General features: G+C 47.2%; 1 protein-coding gene across 2 annotated transcripts; it reads left to right on the forward strand.

Annotated features, from left to right (window-relative positions):
* Positions 1–671: 671 nt before the first annotated feature.
* homer2 (homer scaffold protein 2) lies at positions 672–22,470 on the forward strand. Of its 2 annotated transcripts, none has more exons than XM_062470854.1 (9): positions 672–688; positions 8,345–8,501; positions 12,974–13,105; positions 13,605–13,697; positions 14,830–14,972; positions 15,793–15,949; positions 16,511–16,621; positions 18,147–18,227; positions 20,478–22,470. In XM_062470854.1, coding segments are annotated over exons 1-9 (1,065 nt in total). In that variant the 5' UTR covers positions 672–686; the 3' UTR covers positions 20,667–22,470. The 2 variants fall into 2 exon arrangements, with proteins under 2 accessions (XP_062326838.1, XP_062326837.1); XM_062470853.1 differs by lacking the exon at positions 672–688 and adding an exon at positions 981–1,385.
* Positions 22,471–23,361: the final 891 nt, after the last annotated feature.

Below are 23,361 nucleotides of genomic sequence, written 5' to 3' on the forward strand. Positions count from 1 at the left end.
CATTCTACAAACAGAAAATGCGGTCGTTGCATTAGCTAACTATATTGTGAACAAACTAGTTTACAGAGGTTGGTCGAATCTATCCAATTCATTGAGCAAGTTTAGCTATTATTAGCTAGCTTTCTAATAATAGTTAACGATCATTAATGCTGTAGCATTATTACGTAAATGCCAAGCAAGCGTAATACGCAGCCTAGCTAGATAGTTCTTCTGACAAGTGTAATTTCAGTGTATTTGTTGTTAGCTATAGTAAAGAAACATGTACATAGGTAAGCTACAGGATTACCTTATAATAGATGTTGCTAGATCTAGTAGAAAGCTACTTCGAATAAAGGAATCCAGTCCAGTGTTGACAGTTGCGTTACATCGAAATTGTACCTACGAATGTAGACTACTTGTAAATGGTTCCGGGATGCTCACGCCCCGTAATTATTGAATGATTGTGACACTTAAGTTTTGCAAGTCGGCGTTGAACATAGCACCGTCAGACTACTTCAGAATCGAACTTCAGACAGTGATATTTTGCAGTTGGCTTTAATTGAAACAATTCATTCAGAGCTATAGCTTACTGCCACACAAAGTGAGCGACCCCGGGGTTAGGTGAGTTTGGTCAGGTTGTATAATATAGCCTACGGCCCGTGGCACCCCACAGCCAGAACGAGCGTGGTCTTCAAATTTAAAGTAACATGTAAGTGCAACTCGATTAAATAGCGTATTTGCTAAGCATTTTGACATCAAAGCCATTAAAGAAGACTTACGCGTATTTTTGCAGTGGTTTAATGTATTTTGCATGCCTGTTTTATTAGTTTATCGAAAATATGCAACGTAGAATCTATTTTTGAACTCCTTTCCTTGCCCTTGTTATCATGAAGAAACCACTGCTTTTGAATGTAAAACAGCATGTGGGAGGTTGGAGATGAGTGCAGGGGAAGCCGCTCAGTGTCGCTGCGGCGCAGATCTCCAGCCTGATGAAACACAATCCCATAGGCGAGAGGGCGAGCGCGCAGACAACTCCAGAGCAGCACGCAGGGAAATGCGAAGCACTGTAACTTAATTTCTAACGCGGCATTTTTTATTTATTTCACGGCTGAAGGAAGACCCAGAAAGTGGGATTTCATTTTTCGTGATCTAAAGAAAATCTTCCTGAAATTACAAGTGGCTTTAAGATCACAGGAGAAAGCTTGAAAACCCTGTGATCGAGTTCATGAAGAAGTGTACTCATATTTCAGGTCTCGCTTAGACTGTTAGCGCGGAGACAAGAATGGACTAGTCGAACCCTTAATTTGAACAGTGGATCTAATTTCATTAGAAGTGTGTTAACCATTCATTTAATATTTCATACGTAAATAAACTGAAGGATTGTTCCAAAAGTCCGCAGCAATGGGGTAAGTAATCCGCGAGACGCGCGTGCCCTTTGTATCTTAGTGCATGTTATGACACCTGCGCTGTGGTTGTTAGCTTCATAGTATGCTATTGACACAATTACTTGATCTATCGGGATATTTATTTATTTAATATATTAAGATGTACTCGTTCTTGTATTTCGGCAGGGAACCGTTCTTGTACGTTCAATAGGCGACAGGCTAGAGGTAATGTGATGATAATGCAACTGTCAAACCACTATAAATGACAACCTTTTGCCAAAAAATCGTTTAGTCCCCTCAATTATTCAATAATTAGCAAGTTGTCAAACTCTTTTGCATTGCCTCTATAATTTATGTTCTTGTCAGTATATTATTTCATGCCTTATGATAATCTAGTATTATGAATGGAAAGTGCTTGTAATCAGCATTCGCATTGTTTCTTCAATTTATGATTTTGTTGAGTAAACAAACTATTCATTTTAGAATGAATTGAACGTGAGATGAAGATGGGGGTGATGTGTAGCCATTGCTATATAAAGACTAGGCAGGTAGCCTATACCTCGCGCTCCCCACGCGCTATGGGAATGTAGGTGCCACAGTCAGTGCCCACGCACGATAGCTCCGTGCAAAGCAACGACAGGGAGAGAGTGTGTGTGTGTGTGTGTGTGTGTGTGTGTGTGTGTGTGTGTGTGTGTGTGTGTGTGTGTGTGTGTGTGTGTGTGTGTGTGTGTGTGTGTGTGTGTGTGTGTGTGTGTGTGAGTTTGAGAGGCAGAATGTGTATATGTATGTAACAGAGAGGAGTTGCAACATCTTTCAAACAGATGATGTACTGCAAGGTGCATTCCCACAGGAATTGTATGGTATGTCCCCACAGTATTGAATTTGATAGTAGCATACCTTCTAAAGGTGATGTATAATATTTACTGTGATATACTTAGACCTAGAAGACAGTGGGGGGGGAAGTAATTTGAATGTATTGAATGTGGCCGTACTATGAGTGTGCGCCTGGTGTTCCGTCATAAACACAGGGTGTTAGACTGAAGAACATGCCAGGGGAACAGGGGAAGGAGCCCGTATTTCCATGATCAGTTGACAGAGCCTTGGCATGTACTGTGCGAAACCAGTTCAACGGACAGGGTCCTTCGCTATAGCTACGACGCTAACTCACCTAACAGGTTGTAGCAGTAGGGCCTACTGTCTTGCACAACACCAAGGGTTATTGAAACTACTCAGTGCCAACAGAAACATTTTTTCCTCTCCAGCACACATACTGCCCTTCTCTCTGAGTTTCGCCTGTCCGTCCATATGCTGAGGTTACCTGGAGTATATATTTGTATGTAGAATTGTGATTATTGTTTGTGGTCTGCCATGGAAATTATGACTATTCACAAAATAAGGCAATTGTGTTAAATCATTCACAGGTACAATAATTCTGACAGATGAAATATAAAATGCAGTATAAAGTTGCCAACCCAAACTCAACATATAATCCAGTATAGTATAGTATGTAATCCTGTATATATTCCAGTATATATTGATCAGACCCTGTCCTTCAGGCTGTTTTCCAGAATGTAGTTATAGATTAACTATGCTCTCTCTCTCTCTCTCTCTCTCTCTCTCTCTCTCTCTCTCTCTCTCTCTCTCTCTCTCTCTCTCTCTCTCTCTCTCTCTCTCTCTCTCTCTCTCTCTCTCTCTCTCTCGAACATTCCATTGCCCTCACTTTGTCCAAAGGGGTCATTCATTGATTGCCGAATAGTGACATACAGTTGCAAATTAGCTGGTCAGACGCTCAACCTTGACCTATGAAATGGCAGCAGAGGTTAGCCATACGTTGTAAAAAAAGAAGAACAAGGGACTTGTTTACTTTTCAGAAGAACGTTCCACTGCCTTCCTGAAATCCTGCAAACTGCAGCACTTGATCGCTCGAAGCCCCCGCTGCCTAAGTAAGGGTCAGTCAGACTACAGCCACAAAATAGAGAGATGGGAGAAATAGAAAAAGAGAAACTTGCATACTGAGAGTCAGAGAAATAGAGAGAGAGAGACAGTTAGAAGGAGGGAGGGAGGAAGGGAGAGAGGGAGAGAGTGCTATTTAAAGTAAACCCCGCTGAGGAGGCAGGTCCCACACAGGGTTAGATGGTAATCTTCAGCCCAGAGAGTGACAGTTCAAGACTTACAGTCATTGATTAGGCTGTGTGACGCAATGTGGTGTTAGGATTCCTTGAGAGCTCGAGGTACAGTAGGAGAGGATTGGAGGGCAAAGGTCGTTGATCTTCTGTCGGGGAGCCAGTCGCGGGATAAGGACGTGGTGTCCGGGTCGTTGCGGAGCAGTAAGACTTAAGGACGGGTAAATGAGAGGGGACAGGCTGATTGGGCGTCTTTTTACCAGATGGTTGAGGGCTAGGGAGCCATCTGCCATGGCTCTGCGACGGGATGATGTCCTCCCCTACCCTGCCCTTCTCCTCAGTTCTCCTGTCATCAAGAATTGTCGGAATCCGTTCTGAGAGGAGCGACTCTACATTTATGAATGTCCTCTGATGTTTTGTTGCTCGGAATTTGCCCCCCTCCTACCCCAGCCCCCCCCCATGCCCCCCATGCCCCCCACCACCACCCAGCCCCTGGTACTGTGCTCAGTCTGACGGGGATAGCTCCCCAGACTTCCTAATAGAGCTGGATCCAGCCCTTGGCAGGTGTAGTGGAGCAGACTCCCAAGGCAGTGCTGACAGATGAACTGTATTCATCTGCGTTATGAGCTTTCATCTAATTAATTAAGAGTGAGACTTGCGCCGTGCTTCATAGGTGCACAGATGAGCGCTTCCTTGGCTGCGCTAGAGCAAATCTGCTTCATTTTTCATTTCGGTTGTGTCTGAGTTTCCAAATATATGCACTTTGTGACCCAGATTCACGGGTTGATCGCGGGCCTTTTCCCTAGCAGATTTGGGATAAAATTTCCTTTTGTTCGCTTTTTCTTTGGAGTAGCTGCGTACTGAGGCTCTCTCTCTGTGCTGTTATCAGAAACGGATACAAAAGCAAAAAGCTGACACACTACCAGGCTCTGCTCTTCTAGAGAAGCTCTCTTCTACAGAAGCTCTCTTCTACAGAAGCTCTCTTCTAAAAAAGCTCTCTTCTAGAGAAGCTCTCTTCTAGAGAAGCCTGTGTCATCTGAACATACGGCAGCGTAGAAGCTCAGGTTTGCTGATTTACTCTGGCTTGATTCGGACATTCACATCTCAGATCCAGGTGAGGGGTTTAGAAGACTTTGGTTCCTGCCACATCCTCAATGCAGACTGGCCTGTTTGTGTGTGTGTGTGCGCACACCTGCCTGGTGAGTATACACAGCTATTGTCAGAGTGGCTCACTAGCAGGTATAGCAGCATTTCTGGCTGATTCCCTGTCAGGAATGTGAGGAATGTTCCAGACCATTCTGGCCGGCCTGGAGGTGTACCCAGGGGGTTGCTATCTGGATGGAAGTTTTGACCACAACTGGGGCCGACCAGGTGGGGGTGCATTGAACTGTATAAACCTTGGCCAGTCAGATGATGTGTCACTTCTCCTGTACAGACTAGCAGATGAACCCCAACGCAGGTTAGATAGACAAACTGGTTCAGAGAGGGGTGTGGATCTAGAAGGACTTGAGAGGGCTCAGCCCTGGAATCCAGACGGGGTTGTTTGCTCACTCTTTCCTGAGAAGGAAAAAAGAGCAAACTTGGCATCTGTTTTCATAATGAATCATAATCGTGTGATAGAGCTCTAAGAGGGGATGTGGATGCTCTTTCTGCAGTGTGTGTGTGTGTGTGTGTGTGTGTGTGTGTACTGTAGGCTGACTGCAGGGTTTAATCCTGCTTGATTTAAAAGGGGGGGAACAGTCTTCCCTAAGCAAGAAGATGCTCTGGTATTAACCCAGCATCTAGTCTTCCCACGTTGAGAAAAATACCTCATAGGTAGAACCGGGGAGGGGCGAGCAGTCGACAGATATCTGAAGGGCTTGAGAGAGTAAATCCTAGTCAGGCTTAGTCATACATTGCATCACCACCTTCGTCCTCTAAGAACGTGCCTGGATTTTGCCTGATGCAGACTTGAGCTCGACATCCATGCATCTATCTGCAAGTGCTTCTATCACTCCACACACCATCTCTGGTGACAGTAATGATGCTGTTTATATCCACGGTCACGGTGTACTAAAATTACTGGTACGATGAAGTCAGAGACACAGTCAGAGACACAGTCAGAGACACAGCCTGAGACACAGCCTGAGACACAGCCTGAGACACAGCCTGAGACACAGCCAGAGACACAGCCAGAGACACAGCCAGAGACACAGCCAGAGACACAGCCAGAGACACAGTCTGAGACACAGCCTGAGACACAGACACAGCCTGAGACACAGCCTGAGACACAGCCTGAGACACAGCCTGAGACACAGCCAGAGACACAGCCAGAGACACAGCCAGAGACACAGCCTGAGACACAGCCTGAGACACAGCCAGAGACACAGCCAGAGACACAGCCAGAGACACAGCCTGAGACACAGCCTGAGACACAGCCTGAGACACAGTCTGAGACACAGCCTGAGACACAGTCTGAGACACAGACACAGCCTGAGACACAGTCAGAGACACAGTCAGAGACACAGTCAGAGACACAGTCAGAGACACAGTCAGAGACACAGCCTGAGACACAGTCTGAGACACAGCCTGAGACACAGCCTGAGACACAGTCTGAGACACAGCCTGAGACACAGTCAGGGACACAGCCAGAGACACACAGTCTGAGACACAGTCTGAGACACATGTCTTAAAGGTGCTTTTTGAGGTAAGCCTGGCAGTACCTTCTGGAAAAAAAGCAGACTGAGACTAGACTGAGTCAGCCCTGGCTTACACACCCACTCACTTGTAAATTATTCAAGACTGTCGGGTGGTAGTAAGTTTAAACATCACTGAATCATTTGAATGACATCAAAGTGTGACACCATCAACTTTAAGGTGTGTTTGTGCGTGTCTGTGTGTGTGTTTGACCATGACCTTCCTCCTCCCTTCCTGCCAGTGTGTACACACTACAGCTGGCTCTAGACATAGTTAATGCAAAGGTCAGTCTCCATGAGGGTGTGTTTGTGTGGGAGTGTGTAGCTGTGTTGCTTTGTGTGTAAAACAACATTGACCTGAGTAAACGCTATTATCAGATCAGGATTGAGATTAGGATTATCGGGGACAGTGAATATATTAGGGTGGATTTAATTTCTTGTTGGGCCATAATCCTAGTGACGGGCCCTGTGTTATTACGGCTATTTGCTGTTGCTGTGATTAGCCTGTGTGGAGAGAGTCCGAATGGAAATATGATCTACAAGGACTAAAAGGAGTGGAGTTTTAGAAAGAGCGGATGGGAGGAGGAAGATGGGAAGAAAGTTAGAGAGAAAGGGGACAGGAAAACGGGATTATCTGGGCTGATTCCACATCTGCTCTCAGTACCTGTTACCAGTACCAGTGCAGTTGACACAGATCCAGAGAAATAATGAAAGCGTGTGTGTTTGCGCGTGTTTTAGTTTCCGACTGGTAAACAGCGTGTGTAAAGCGTGGGAAAGCCGTCAGGAGGGGCAGCAATGCCACACTCATTTGTCTGACTGAGATCATAAAACTTTTAACAGGCAGCCTAATTCTGCTCTTTTATCCTCCGAGCGTGTTTTCTCCCGTTTCTGCTTTCCTGAAATACTGCACAGCTGGGAGGCAGATCAAACAGACACGATGCTGTTATTTTTTTGAGGCGCGTCTTTCTGTTACATTTACATTACATTTAGTCATTTAGCAGACGCTCTTATCCAGAGCGACTTACAGTAAGTACAGGGACATTCTCGCCGAGGCAAGTAGGGTGAAGTGCCTTGCCCAAGGACACAACGTCATTTTTGCACGGCCGGGAATCGAACTGGAAACCTTCTGATTACTAGCCCGCTTCCCTAACCACTCAGCCACCTGACTCCCTGACTGTTAGCTCACAACGTTTGAGTAAACGGAGAATTCCCCCCTGGCGAGCGAGGACGTGGCCCTAGACTGAGCTGTGTTCCTGCCTGGCCATGCCTACGAGCTGTGCAATGGGCTGGAATGGGCTCAGGTTGCCACTACTGGTTTTGAGTGTTTAGCATATTATATTTAGCGAAACACACTTACATACACACACAGTTATTTCAGTTGGTGTGAGAGGGAGAATCTTTTGATCCCAGAGACCCAGGTTGTGGACAGACACCGTGATGATTTGGAGGAGAGAACAAACTCTTCACAAACACAGTTTGGCAGCCATATTGAGTCTGTGTGTAATTGAGTTACTGGGGCTGCAACTCTGTCTCATGACTTCCTGAGGTTTACATCCCTCCTGTGATCAGCCACGTCGCACAGCACAGCTGAGAAGCAGCCCAGGTTTGTGTGCTATTTGCCATCGTCATGGAATTGCTTAAATGACGTCTACAGTAAATATCTTCTACTGTGATGATTCAATTGACTGTTCACTGCTGGGCTCATTGACAGTTTTACACTAGTCAAGTAATGGTGCCTACTGGTGTGGAAGCTGGCCAGCTATCAGAGTGTCCTCGGGTCACCTGAGAGGAGCTGCTGTGTGTGTGTGTGTTTGTGTGTGTGTGTGTGTCGAGTACTGTTCACCTGAGAGGAGTGGTGTATGTTTCTGTGTGTGTGTGTGTGTTGTTGTCCTTTCTGCTGAAAGGCCAGGAGGTGCTGATGTGATAATGGCTGTGGGTTGCCATGGGGGATTACAGTTAGTGTTACATTAACACCGCCCCTAAGAGGAGGGGGGGTTGACAGAACCTAGTATCCCAGGAGACAGCCCAAGAATAGGCAGGATGTGATGTCACATGACAGCTGTCATATGGAAGCTACAGCTGTAAGTGGAAGATCCTTCTGAAGATCTGAACTTCCTCTTACTCCCTTCTCTCTCTTCCGTCCTCTCCTCCTCCTTCCCTCCCTCTCTCGTCTGTTACCCAGGGAGCAGCCGATCTTCACCACCAGGGCTCATGTCTTCCAGATCGACCCGACCACCAAGAAGAACTGGGTTCCTGCCAGCAAGCAGGCAGTCACCGTGTCGTACTTCTATGACAGCACGCGCAACAGCTACAGGATCATCAGCGTGGATGGATCCAAGGTAAATTCAGTCAGTCAGTCAGTAATAAATCTGATTGCTGTGAAGAATAGAACCGTCTGACTTAAGTTTCCTGTCGGTCAGCGATAACGGGAGACAGCGTGTGTTTCTGCAGTGCTTCTGTTACAGCGGTTAGGTGTGAAAGTCTCCTGGTGGGTGTGCTCTCTGAGTAATGTCAGAGGAAGGTGTGTGTGTGTGTGTGCATGCATGTGTGTGTGTGTGATGGGGGGGGGGCTGTAAAGGGCAACTCCAGGCGCCCCCTCCCCCTGTGACATACTTCCCACTCCGCCACATTTTCAATCACAAGTGCAACCTTCGCTGGTGAATCATGCCAACACGCTTCAAACACACCCGCACACAGCGCACCCTCTCACCCCTGCCCTGTGCACCACCAAGTCCATATAAGGGGTCTGCTCTGCATTAGTTCTTGTTGCCTCAACAGAGTGAATCCCACGAAGCAGCATTATGCAGAGATTACATTTAACATGCACTGCTTGATACTGTGTGTGTGTGTGCTCTGGATAAGAGTGTCTGCTAAATGACTACATGTAAATGTGTGTGTGTGTGTTTGTGCACACTTTATGTATAGGCGTGTGTCTGTCAGTCAGTCTCTCAGTTAGCTAGATTACCCGTTTCCATGGAGATTGGAGTTTCTTTGGCAGAGCTGTGTGATAGCAGTGAGGTCCTTGTGTCATCTAGATTGGGTTATCACCTTCACAGGGTCACTCAAGTTCGATGAGATGAGACTGCTATTCATTGTTTAATGAGAAGGCCTTCACGATGGACTCTACATACCAGCCCCTCTCTTCTTCAATCCTCAGAAGACCTTTGTGATGTGTGGCGGAATGAGACACATCTTAAAGGGCTTAGTTCTAACGTCCGTTCTCTTTTCTTAAGAAGTCTGTTTCCTCGGTGCCTCTCCCTAGCCCTGCTTCTCCTTGTCTTCCCTGCCTCTCCTGTCCACCCTGCCTCTCTTCTCCCCTGCCTCTCCTCTCCTCCTCCCCCTGCCTCTCCTCCTCCCCCTTCCTCTCCTCCTCCCCCTGCCTCTCCTCCTCCCCCTGCCTCTCTTCCTCCCCCTTCCTCTCCTCCTCCCCCTTCCTCTCCTCCTCCCCCTGCCTCTCCTCCTCTCCTCCTCCTGACAGAACCTCATGCTGAGGTTCTGTCAGAGTATATAATCCTTCTACGCATGGATGCCTGTCTACTTCAGCTAATCTCTCCTGTAGACTACATCCACTCCTCTTCTCCTTTACTCATCCCCTATACTTCTCTCTCCTCTACCCTTTTCTCTCTCTTTTTCCCAAAGGGGAAGACTGTGTCATTCAGCCAAGTTCAATGTTCTGGGTCTCTATAGGATCAGAAGGTAGAATTAAAAAGAGCTCATCTGATTCATCTCCATCGTGCTAATTCCATTAATTGGAAGGTGCAGGATGTCCGTGGGTTGCTTGGACTTACATGGTTAGATCTTTACCTGCCGAAACATTGTGGACTCGGCTGTAGCGCAGAGTTATGATCGGTTGGCATTTCCATTCTTAATCCCCAACAAACGATTGTTAATATTTCACAACCGATATAAATATCACAACCGATCGCAAAACCCTTTGGCACGTCAATTCACATTGTAAATGCCTCCCACTGACAAATAATTACACGCTTTAATCTGTTTGTGTGTGTGGGGGCTGAACCCTCCACACTGTTTGTTGGGTAGACCTTGGTGCAGTGTAGGATAGTTTCAGCTAGTAATTTCTGATCTGCTGACTCGTCGACCCCAGCCTTACCCAATATTACAGATCTGTGTGTTTGAAACCAAACCCCTGGTGCAGGGAAAGAGTCCCTCTGCTGTAAATATTTTGTATACATCCTCTTCCCTTCTTTTCCTTCTTTCGCTCTTTTCCTTCTTTCGCTCTGTCCTGGATTTCATCTCCCACGCTGCGTTCTCTACAATCCTGCTGACCCTGCAGCTTCTGTGTGGTCAGCTGACACTGGGTCACTGCCCTCCTAGGAGGACAGGAAGTATCCCATAATCCCCCCCAATAGGTGCCCCCACGTTGACCCCCAGCCTCATGCCCAGTCCAGCCCTGCGCCAGCCTGCAGCCATGCCACCCGATACCCACCTCTTCACCTCCCAGATGCCCCTGTCACTCACGCAGACCCTGTGTGTGAGCCAGGGGCTGTGCTGGTCGTGCACCAGCATCTGGTCTAAGCTTTCAACGGCGTACAGCAGGAGTAATAGATGTGTGCTGTATCTTTCCTGTATTCTCCTCCTTTCATCACTCCATCCATCCATATGGTGGGGAGGAGCTGGGTTTGAGTCATCTGGGTTTGAATGCTGAATGGTGTGTGGGGTAATCCGTGTCATAGGGTAGGAACAGTACTGTCTGTGTGTCTGAGACCAGCTTATATGGGAACAACAACTAGGGATGACTTTCAGATCGGTGTCTTATGGCACTGTCACATGATAGACATTTTACATTTTAGTCATTTAGCAGACGCTCTTATCCAGAGCGACTTACAGTAAGTACAGGGACATTCCCCCGAGGCAAGTAGGGTGAAGTGCCTTGCCCAAGGACACAACATCAGTTGGCATGACCAGGAATCGAACTGGCAACCTTCGGATTACTAGCCCGATTCCCTCACCGCTCAGCCACCTGACTCCCTAGATAGATGCTGCCTAGATGATAGATGATGCATTATGGGTCACCATTGGGTCACCATCATTACTCACCTCAAGCTTTTCTTAACTTCACATTAGAGTATTTTTTTAACCAAATAAAACAAACATTCTCACCGACAACTGTTGTTTACAGTACATACACCAGAGGCACAGTGGTGTGTGTGTGAGTCTGTGTGTGTGTGTGTGGGAGTGTGTAGTACACACACACCCACACACACACAGACTCCTCTGCTGTTTAGAGTGGAGGACTGACGGGGAGAGAGAGAGTTGTGGACAGAGGCAGTGAAAGACATGTTACTTTGATGGATTTGCTTTAGTGGTATGATGTGGATTATACAGTATTTCTCACTGAGGATAATGCCATTACACAGCGCATGACAGGGAGAGATCAAACCTGGTTTGTCTTCTGTCAGCCCTCCTTCCCCCCCCCCTCCCTCCCTCCCTCACAATTATTATTAACATTATTTGAATTATTAAGTGTGAGAGAGCCTCATGCATCAAAGAAGACTGCCCGATCCTGACTGTAAGGTTTGGGACGTACCTGAACCAGAGGGAGGCCTGTGTTCCAGGGTCTTATTTACATTTACATGCCTGTATTATCCAGGAGAACCTCACCTAGGAGAGTGGGACCTTGGTCTGTTACCCAATAATTTCCCTGTCCACATCGAGTTGATGTTCATGGAAAAGCTGTGATACACAGTCATTACATCCTAGGTACAGTATTTAACTAAGATGTGTGACTGGTGAGACGCTGTACTGCTGTGTTCCCGGTTCTGTGGCGGCGAGCCGGTGTTACAGTGCCGTGAGAGGTGTGAAGGTTCCAGTGTTCTGGAGAGAGACAGTGGGAGTGTTAGACAGTTAGACAGCCAAGGAAGAGGGGGCCTGCGGAGTGTAGAAGAGGGTGAGAAAGAGAGAGAGAGACAACAAATGTTTTTTGTTGAGATTGTGTTGAGATTACTCACCTCGTCTGAAGATTAAGCAGGTGCCTTAAACTACCTTCCCACCTTCGGTTGTTCAGTTCTGTTTTGTTTTCATTATGGAAATTTTGTTTTCCGTCTTAGAAGTTAACTAGAGAGACAGTGTTTACTTATTTTAGAACAGATTCAGTAATTTAAGCAATCAATCATGTTTTTTTCCATATAATTATCCATTTTTATTATATAGAGACAGTTGTATTGTAATTATTATTATAGTTGTGTCATAGTGTTGATGTGATGCAAGTGTGGCAGCCTGTCTTTGACTTTAGTTGTGAACATCCTCCTGGTCTCTATGAGTCTCAGTGTCTTTGTTCGAATAAATGATAGGCTAGCTCTGAAAACGTCATCATCCCTGAAGGCAAACTTATCTTATCCATCCGTAGAAAATAAGCAAAAAAGTTTCAAAAAAGTTAAACCTTTTTGTGTCGTGTTGTGTGTGTGTGGAAATAGGTTTCGGTGAAACAAAATCACCCATGGCCATAATGAGGGAGATATTCGAAATTGTCGGTGTCAAAAAGGATTCCCCGGCGGATGCGTCTACAGTTTATTTTTGTATTAATCTGATGTGAGGTCCAGTTGCCAGTGTGACACTAAAACAGGTCGTAGTAATGACCACTTTTTACTTAAGTATATGTCAGAGCCCACACTTCTTTACTTAGCTTGAGTGTAGTCAGTACTTCAACCTTTACCAGAGTCTATGTAAACATGAGTATCTGTTCTACTTGAGTGAAGGATGTGTGTACTTTGCCATCTGTGGTCAGCCAATAAAAAATTGGTTTTAGCAAATCCCACGGGCACGTAGGTAGTGATGTGTGTCTCCTTGACAGGTGATCATCAACAGCACCATCACCCCCAACATGACCTTCACCAAGACCTCCCAGAAATTTGGCCAATGGGCTGACAGCAGAGCCAACACTGTGTTTGGCCTAGGGTTCGCCTCTGAGCAGCAGCTAGCAAAGGTCAGTCTCCTCTCTCCCCTCATCCATACTCACCCCTCTCCTCTCTTCACTCTCCCCTCATCCATACTCACCCCTCTCCTCTCTTCACTCTCCCCTCATCCATACTCTCCTTTCATCCCTCATCTTTCTCCGTGTCCTCATTACCACCCCCGAAGACCAGTGACCAGTGTTAATGTTTTGCTTCATGTGTTGTGACTCTGTGTATAAATATGATACCGTCGTCAGTCAAGTCAATAAACATGACAGTCACAATCATGGATTTTTATAACCAAACAACGATGAATAAGATGTTTTGTTTACTGAATGCCATGAGCTCTGTTTCCCCCCCCCCCCCCCCATCTAGTTGGAAAATGAATCCATTTCTACAGCTGTGTCGGAGCCCATCACGTTTAAATCAGTTCCCTCATTCTCTCGAGTTCACAGCAAAGTAATTACCATCATGGCTCCGCACGTACTGTTTATTCTTCTGACGACGGCTTGTCCCGCTCTCTTCCCTCAGTTTGCTGAGAAGTTCCAGGAAGTGAAAGAGGCAGCCCAGGTCGCGAGAGACAAGTCTCAGGAGAAGATGGAGACATCGAGTAACCACTCCCAGGTAGCCTGGTGCCCTCCTCACAAGTCCTGTCTGGGAGCCACTCCCCGGTAGCCTAGCGCCCAGGTAGCCTGGCGCCCAGGTAGCCTGGCGCCCAGGTAGCCTGGCGCCCAGGTAGCCTGGGGCCCAGGTAGCCTGGCGCCCAGGTAGCCTGGCGCCCAGGTAGCCTGGCGCCCAGGTAGCCTGGCGCCCAGGTAGCCTGGGGCCCAGGTAGCCTGGGGCCCAGGTAGCCTGGGGCCCAGGTAGCCGAGCGCCCAGGTAGCCTGGCACCCTCCTCACCAGTCCTGTCTGGGAGACGTTGGCAGATTCTGCAGGAGCTGGAGACACATCCCATTTAATACAAAATACGTTTGAATCATCCAGCAGACGCTTTCATCTAACGCAACGTACAAATGTAGATAAGCAAAGTGCAGACAGAGAGAGAGCGGGAGAGAGAGCGGGAGAGAGGTGAAAAGAGAGATGGAGAGTCTGGAACCCGACTGACGTGGAGCCAGAACAGAGTCACGGCCAGATAGTTTATGTTTATTGCTAACACTGGAACGGACAACGTTAATTGATCGGCCGTCACACTCTCCTGCTCCATCCTGCTCATCTCCTCAGATGAATAGAGCTCTATGTTGACACATTAGGTCAGTTTAACAGTTTAATCCCATACACGCAGCCCTGCTGAGTAGAGGAGGATGAGAGGGGGGGGGTGATGCAAGGGTTGCTTAGTGCCATCCTGCGGGTGAGTCCAGATGGCAGCTTCTGACTGCTCCGTGGAGCAGAAAGATGCTCTACCACACGACATGATGTAGGCTGGCACCAGTCCCCCCTCACCTCTCCCCTGACGTAGCGTGTGTGTGTGAAGGGGGCTGCTGCTGTACACGGGGGGCAGTAGGAGGGGGTTTCCTGTCCTCCTGACCAGGCGGGCTGAGACCACCTGGCCCCTCACCCAGAAATACGGAGGTCCAAGCTGTTGAAGGAGGGGAGCAATGAAGGGGAAACGAGAGGATACCTAGCTTGACTGTGTTCATCCTGTATTTACTGTAACCTGACGGTATTCGCAATGTATTTACTATGTGCACCACCCCCATCCCTCACCCCCTCACCCCCCATCACCACCCCCTCCACCCCTCCACCCTCACCCCCTCAGGAGTCTGGTGGTCGTGACACCCCTTCATCCAACCAGGCATCCAGCATCAACGGGACGGACGATGAGAAGATCTGCTTCACAGGGCCTGAACCCGCCCAGCTGAAGAGCGAGAACGAGCGCTTGAAAACAGCGGTGGAGCAAAGGTACCCTAAGGACATTATACTGCTGTTACTGTACACCTGGGACAGTTACACTGCTGTTACTGTAGACCTGGGATAGTTACACTGCTGTTACTGTACACCTGGGATAGTTACATTGCTGTTACTGTACACCTGGGATAGTTACACCTACTGTTAATGTATATCTGGCACATTAAACTACACTTAAGGGACTGATTCAATGAATTGGTTAACCAAACTAAAACTTGAATTTACATATTTATGAACTCGGCCTGTTATAGTTTCACTTGTGTCTATTTAAAGAATACTGGTATCCATTTTTTTGCATGAAAAGCAACTGCCCAACAACTGAGTCAGACTCTAGAAAGCCTGGTTGCACGTCAGCATTTTACCAGCGCAAACTTGTGCCCATCCATGCACACAGATCATTCATGCATAGTGAATACACATCAGCACCCCTCGTCCTCTGCTGCAGTGACATGCACACCTAAAGGAAGATGTGGAGAATCTTTCAGACACAAACGCACCTCATCATGTCCCTTTAGGGTTGGAACCTGTCCCATGACCTCTGACCTGTGGTTTAGGGTTAGGCCTGCCCTGTGTCTTTATTCATATGTGTTAGAATTAGACTAAACCCTATGACATATTTCCGAGGTTGAAGACTGTGAGTAGTGTAGCATTTAAATTGTAGTTTACTGCAGGGAGACGTGTGGTCTAGTCCCACTCATCTCTCTCTCTCTCTCTCCTTCTTTCTCTCTCTCTCTCTTTCTCTCTCTCTCTGTTTCCCCCTCCCTCCCCCCCTCTCTCTCTCTCTCCCTCCCCCTCGTCCGCCCGTCCTGTCCAGTAACACCAACGCCAAGAAGTGGGAGACGGAGCTGCAGACGTTGCGGGAGAACAACGCCCGTCTGGTGGACGCCCTGCAGGAGTCCTCCGCCAACGTGGAGAGCTGGAAGAAACAGCTGAGCACCTGCAAGGAGGAGAGCGACACGCTCAGGGAGAAGGTGATGGCAGATCCCTTCCCCTCCCCCCTCCCTGGCAAGGCCAGGGTGGCTCACTGTTGTTGGGGGCTGTCTGACCAGGGGCTGAGCCTCCTCAGCCTCCGCTGGATGGAGGCTGGCTGGATCTCAGCAACACTAAGGGCTGCGTTTAGCTGGCCGCAAATCCTTTAGTAGCCGGGGATATCTTTTTATTTGTTCGCGAATGCGAATACGAGAAATGTGTGAGGATTTTTACTGCCGGATTCTGGATTGCAGGAGACAGAATAGGAGCTTTTGTGTGTGATTCCATAGTTGTCCAGCATCCATAGATCAGCGGCATTCCTCCCACCAGTCCTATCTGCAGAACTCCTGCCAGCTCCTCTATAAATACACCCATTTCAGTTTCATAATCAATGTAGGCTGATGCCGACTCTGGACTGGGTGGAAAAAGGAGATCCGTATTTCCATTGTTCTCTCATGGACGGATTGTTAAAGATTGACACACTGTATGTATGCAAATTAATACTGTCATATAAGTGTTGTCATCTGTGCTGACACACCTGGGCATGTTCTCTGCTGGTGTAGATAGCAGAGTTGGAGGCTCAGTGCAACGAGGCCAGCGCGGAGAAGGAGAGGAATTCGAAGCTGGCTGTTCGGGTTCAGGAGCTGGAGGTCGAGCTGCAGGACAAAGAGCAGGTGAGAGAACCAAACCGTAATCAGACACACTCATCACGTCACAGCCCGCTCTCCCCCCTGGCTCCACCGAGGTGTTAATTAAGGGTATTGGAGCTGTCAGAATGGATAATCAGGGAAGCAGGTGTTACACCCTTGTTCTGTATGTCACACGATGCGTGTGAAGAAGTTAGATTTGTCCGTCTGACTGGAGCTTTAAGGGACCAGGTCACCGCCGGCAGGGTTAAGGAGATTTCTATGAGACAGGAAGAGAGTCTCTTTTCTTCGGAGGAAGGTGATCGGTATTGTTGTGGGACCCTTTCATGTCAGAGATGCTCTTTATGGATTAGCTCTCTCTGAGCCTCCAGTCAGCTAAACCCAGACATTTATACGACCTTCTGGGACATTCTGTCTCGTTGCTTTATGGTAGTTTGTCTCATATGATTTATGCCATCATAAGATCGGTTCCCCGTCGGTCCTCATAGCCTGCAGTTCCCCCTAACCTGCAGGGTTTGTGGATGGATTCTGACTCTGACTTAATGAATCTGTCCGGATTTTTCAGACCACATAAATCTTGTATTTGTTTTGTCAACACTTTATTATATCAAACAGAAAAGGAATCATAGTTATAAGCTCAGCTGTTATGACTGTCCCTAGCATCCCAGCACACTAATCAATGGGCCATGTTTTCCAGTCTGTGGGAGTGAGGGTGGTGTAATGAGGGTTGTAGCTGGCATGGAGGCCTGTGTGGACACACCTCTTGTTAATGGCTAAATGTTGTTTCTGCCTGCAGACAAATGTTTCATTAGCATTGACTGTCCTCTTATGTCTCTCTCTCTCTCTCTCTCTCTCTCTCTCTCTCTCTCTCTCTCTCTCTCTCTCTCTCTCTCTCTCTCTCTCTCTCTCTCTCTCTCTCTCTCTCTCTCTCTCTCTCTCTCTCTCTCTCTCTCTCTCTCTCGTATAAGTGAAGTGGTTGGGATTTTATTTAAATTCTTCCTCTTCATGCTGAATCTCTAGACTGTAAAATGGGGCAGTGTGCATTTCCCATGGCAGTGAAATGAGATTTCCCAGAGCAAAGTGCACCCCAATGCCTTGGAGCCCAATCATCTAGACAGCCACAGAGGAGAAATCGCTCACAACCTGTCGTCCTGGTCACAGCCAAATACAAACACCGTTCACCATTAAAAACATGAACATGAATTATTAAGCCTCCTCCATGAAGCTGACCTCCAGCTCTGGCTGTGACCTGACTCTGACTGTGGGACACTTCAAAAAGATGACCAATTAGCGCTTAGCTAACGGTGCTTCAGCTAATGGGAGGGGGAGGAGGAGGGGGGGGTCCTCTGGGGCTTTGATGTGTACGTTTGAGGGCAGCCCCCGTGGACCGGCTCATCATTAGTCTAATGTGATGCATGTGCAGTGTTCACAGAAACTCCATTACCATTTCTGTATTTCACGTGCTTGCTGTTCTGTGCCTCCTGATACTGTACGCATGTCTACTCTGGGGATGTTCCAGTGTGGATTTCTGAGTCTTGAATGTGTTTCACAGGAACTGGAGAACCTGAGGAAGCAGGCAGAGATCATCCCCCAGCTCATGGCTGAGTGTGAGAGCATCACAGAGAAATTACAGGTGCTGTTGAAATATGTAACTCTAACCGCTAACTTACTGACCCTAACCCTACCCACTCCCTGATCCTAACCTCTCATTTACTGACCCTTACCTAAACTACACCCTTAATCCTACCCCCTACTTCACCAAGCCTAACCCTACCTACTGCCCAAACCCTAAGCCCTATCTAAACCCTAATCTTTAGGTTATGGGGGGGTCAGATGGCTGAGCGGTTAGGGAGTCGGGCTATTAATCAGAAGGTTGTTGGTTCGATTCCTGGCTGTGTCAAATGATGTTGTATCCTTGGGCAAGGCACTTCACCCTACTTGCCTCGGGGAGAATGTCCCTGTACTTACTGTAAATCGCTCGGGATAAGAGTGTCTGCTAAATGTAAATGTTATGACAGTTTTTAACGCAGTAGAACTGACTTCTTAGAAAATGTTTCCTCGTAGCTGAGGTCAATGACATCACTCAGGAGCTGTCAGGCACATAGACATATATACGTATATATGTCTATGTGCCTGACCATAGACATATATACATATAGACATATATACATATATATGTCTAGACGGTTTTGTCTTATAGACATATATACATATATATGTCTATGGTCAGGCACACCAAAGGACATTCTCAAGTGCAGAAGTAGGAGAACTTGATTGCTATACTCTGCCTCAGGCTGGTGACAAACTCCACACACACACACACACACACACACACGAAACTCACACACACTCACACATACCAAACTCAAACACACACACACAACCACACACATCTTTCATCCGGCTCCATGTTTATAATTGAAGTCTTTCTTGTCGTGTGTATTAATACAGTTCACTGTGTGATGTTTTAATGAGAGGACTGAGTGGTGTTAAAGAGCAGATGGAAATGATCAGCACTGTTGAAAGGTGTTCGCTGTCTTCACATAACACCTGTGGGAACACCTGTTCTTCTCCGCCTGTTTGAACCCAGTCACACGTCACACACTCTCTCGGCGATGGCGGCTCAACCCGTATGGCCAGTCAGCCTGCAGTCCTTGCAGTCAGGCTGCCTGTGATGGGAGTGGTATCAACAGTGATGCTGGCATCCTTCTGGAGTGTGATGGGAGCAGCATCGATAGTGACTCAGGCCCTCTTCCTCAAGTGTAACTGGAGCGGTATCGATAGTGGCGTTGGCTTCCTTCTGTGGTGCGATGGGAACAGTATCGATAGTGACGCTGGCCTCCTTCTGTTTCTATCTGACTCATAGAGTGAGATTTCATCACCCAGGCTGTCATACTTGAGTGCTACACAGGCAGGATATGGGTGGAAAGAAAACCAATAATAGTAGAAGTTCTTCAGCTTTAATCTGCTCTGGTTGCCAGATATTTAGTCATTTAGCAGATATACCATCTCTCTGCTTCAGCCAACTGCATGAAATTAACAGCCTTGGCTAAGACGGACTCTGGCAACCGTGCTATGGTGATTCACAGAGAGCAGTAGGAACTAAAACCAACAATGGCATACCTCAAATACCTTCCCTTTATCCACAGTACCCTAGAGGAACACCAGCCAGCCAACAGCCCCAGGGGTAGTCGGGAGCTGATGAAACAGCCCTTATATTTCAGTAGGATTTAATATTTAATAGTATGGCACATCAGAATGATCAGTGGTCATCACAGGTGGTGATTACCATAAATAGCTGTTACCATGGCAATTACGCATCAAACAACTGTCTTGACTGCTCCGTCGTACGCACTTCTCCTCTATTCTGTCAGATCTGCATCTACGTTTCCAATTGGGACCTCTCTATGTAAAGGGGGCACTGTGGTCAGATTACAGGAGTCAGCTGCCAGAATGCCACCAGCCGTGCCATTTAAAGCTCCTGTTTTAGCCCCCTCCCTGCAATGGCATCTCTGGCATCACTCCTCCCGTCTCTTCGTCTCCCGGCCTGCCTCGCAGCATGCTCATGTCTGCCCCGAACATTACGGGGGTGTCCTATTTGACCACCTCATGTCGTTCTTTATGTTTCGCTGTAATGTGATTCTGGTTCTGCTGCATCAGTGATTCTGGTTTCACAGTGTCTCTTACACAGTGATTCGAACAGCCCCTTAGTGTTAGTTAGACCTTGTACCATTAGTATAGTTAGACTGTTCACCACTATTCAAGATTTGTGATCCCTATATGTTGAATGTGTGCACCTTCCTGACAAAGTAAATTCCTTGTCTGTGCAAACTTTCATGGCGATTTAAACCCCTTTCTGATTCTGATTCTTGTCTCCTCCCAGGCCGCCGAGCTGAAGAACAAGGACCTAGAGGAGAGGATAGAAGGTCTCTCTGGGGAGATCGAGGACAGCCAACAGAAGCAGGGCAACATGAAGGGAGAGCTGAAGAAATTCATGGACATCCTGGATGGAAAGATCGATGAGCTGCATGAGTTCAGACAGGGTCTGTCAAAGCTAGGGGTGGAGAACTGAAAGGGGTCTGAGGCGGAGGACTTGGGAGGTGTGACGGAGGTTAGATACAGATATGGAGGATTTTCCTGAAGTCTTCAGGGCAGGACACTGTGGCACTCGAACCCCCAAAGTCCACACAGAACAATCAGCTATAAACAAAACCTCGACTAAATGGAAGGGTGGGAGGTACAGAAGGTTGGATCGAGATAGGAGGGGCACAGGAGCGAGCGGAGGGGGCCTAAATGTGTCCTGTGTCCATATTCTGGGAGAGAGTCACACTCACTGTTTACTGAGCCGTCGCTAGGGGGGGGGGGGGGGCTGGGGGGGGGGAGCTTCTAGAACAGGTGGAGGGTTCTTGGATTCTATCTGTGTATTCCTGCAGGCTGCCAGAGTTCCGAACTGGCAGTTTGATGTTGGCGAGGGCAGAAGGGGCTTTAAAAGGGCTAACGTGAAAATCCGACACGGCGACATGCAGTTCAGCAACAGTAAAAGTAATAACGATCCATGTTAATCCCGATGGCCACTTCATGAGAACTGATTTATCTTTTTAAAAGAGTCTACTTACTAATACTTCATGTTTCATCTCAGGTGTGTTTGAAGACGGTTTTGTTCTTGTTAGGTTAATATGCACACATGACACACGGCCGAGTCACAAAGTGCCTCTGGGCAGGACGGCTCGATACGCACCCGCCTGGCTAGGAGACACGGCCTGGATCGTCACCATAGTAACTGACTTTATTTGAGAGAGAAAAAAAAAAGATTGATGATTCTTTGGTAAACAACAGCGTGAAAACATCTGGGCTAAAGTAACATGAAGGAACAATGAATATTAGGCAGGAGGCCTGTTGATCTGGGCCGACACGCACTTACTATTAAGGGGATGACAAATAATCGTTTCTAATAGCTAGGGTAAATTAAATTGCAGGTGTTTCGAAAAGAATTCCTGCTAGGTGGTTTGTGCATCCAGAACAACATTTTCCGTGATGGAAGCAGTTGTACACAGAAACATCATCCTCAAAAACTATGCTAGTAACCCCATCTGTTATGAGTGCAGTGTTCTTAAGGATTTTGCATGATTTTGGTTTTTTTTGTGAGCAAAGTATGTCTTTAAACGTGTTGTCCCTGTTGGATATGCTTCCCACACAACTTAAGTATCTGTTGGTGATTTCTGTATCTGAGGGGAATGTTTTTGCTGCTGGAAAGAAAGATAACGTGAACATGTACGTCATATACGACGACTGATGGGCCTTCAATACAACAATGACATTCTATATTTTGTTAATGTTTTGATTTGTTTGTCGGTGCCTATTGACTTGTCAACTAGTCTTTCTAGTTCTGATCCACTTATATGAACAACATTACCTTAACCTGTGTTTTTCTCCAAGTACTATATATTACATACATTCAAACTTTATGGCCTCAAGACTTTTATAAAAGATTATTTTGGGTGATTGGTGGTGTGATAGTTTCTTTTAGGATGTGGAGTCTACCAGTTAAGAATGCAGCATTGTTAGCTGTATTTGAATTTCAATCTTTCACTTGTATCAAAGGGACGTTTAGTGGAATATTTATGGAAAACGCCATCATGCTGTAATTGTATATTTTCTATCCCAGTTTGATGACAAATGTTTTGAAAGGGGATGTCTACCAATGGACTGACTCTGTTTCCTAATGCCCCATCAAATAAGGACTTCCATGAGGTTCGCAGGAACCTAACTATAGACCTGAAACTTCCTGGCATAGTTTTGACTCCTCCCCTTTTGTGACCACTGTTCAATATTGTACAATATAGAATTGACAATTGTTGAAATATAGTTTAATTACAGTGTGTGGTCTGTGTCCTTTTGTCACTATACAGCGATGACACGAGCACGCACAGTGCTCTGTATTGATTCTGTCACAGGCATGCTGAGTAGGTCAAGGCAGCTTCCCTTTGACCCCGCTCAGTACTGCCTCCAGAGATCCAGGGAAGATGGCCGTGGGTGGAACGTTCTGGGTTTGTAGAGTCAGCTTTGTAGGTGAGGTTACTAGAGGTGATGATGGGGCTGTGTCTCAATCAGAAGAGAAAGAGAGGTGGGCTAGTAGGGCCGTGTCTCAATCAGAGGAAGAGAGCTTATGGGAAGGAAGGCAGGTTGTGTGGTAGGGCTGTGTCTCAATCAGAGGAAGAGATCTTATGGGAAGGAAGGCAGGATGTGTGGTAGGGCTGTGTCTCAATCAGAGGAAGAGATCTTATGGGAAGGAAGGGAGGTTGTGTGGTAGGGCTGTGTCTCAATCAGAGGAAGAGTGCTTATGGGAAGGGAGGTTGGGTGATAGGGCTGTGTCTCAATCAGTGGAAGAGAGCTTATGGGAAGGAAGGGAGGTTGTGTGGTAGGGCTGTGTCTCAATCAAAGGGGAGGTGACGAGTATGGCTGTGTCTCGTTTGGACGAGAGGAGGGGATGTGGACGAGGGCATGCTAGAAAGAGACACACCCCCAGGTTTCCTACATCTTCTCACCGTGGAAACGGTTGCAGTGGTGGAATCAGCGGACATGTTGCCACGGCAACTTGATCCCACTCACTCCCAAGTATTGATTGACCGCTTGGTCGTAAGTGGCTGTGCAGAAGACTGACTGGGAGACGTGTCCACTGCTGTCTCTCACAAAACAAAAGATATTTAATTAGAGACAAGTCAATCATCCTTTCCCCCAATAAATTAGTTTCATCATTTTTAGTTTCC

The sequence above is a fragment of the Osmerus eperlanus genome, chromosome 10 (genome assembly GCF_963692335.1).
Source record: "Osmerus eperlanus chromosome 10, fOsmEpe2.1, whole genome shotgun sequence".
Classification (NCBI taxonomy): Eukaryota; Metazoa; Chordata; class Actinopteri; order Osmeriformes; family Osmeridae; genus Osmerus; species Osmerus eperlanus.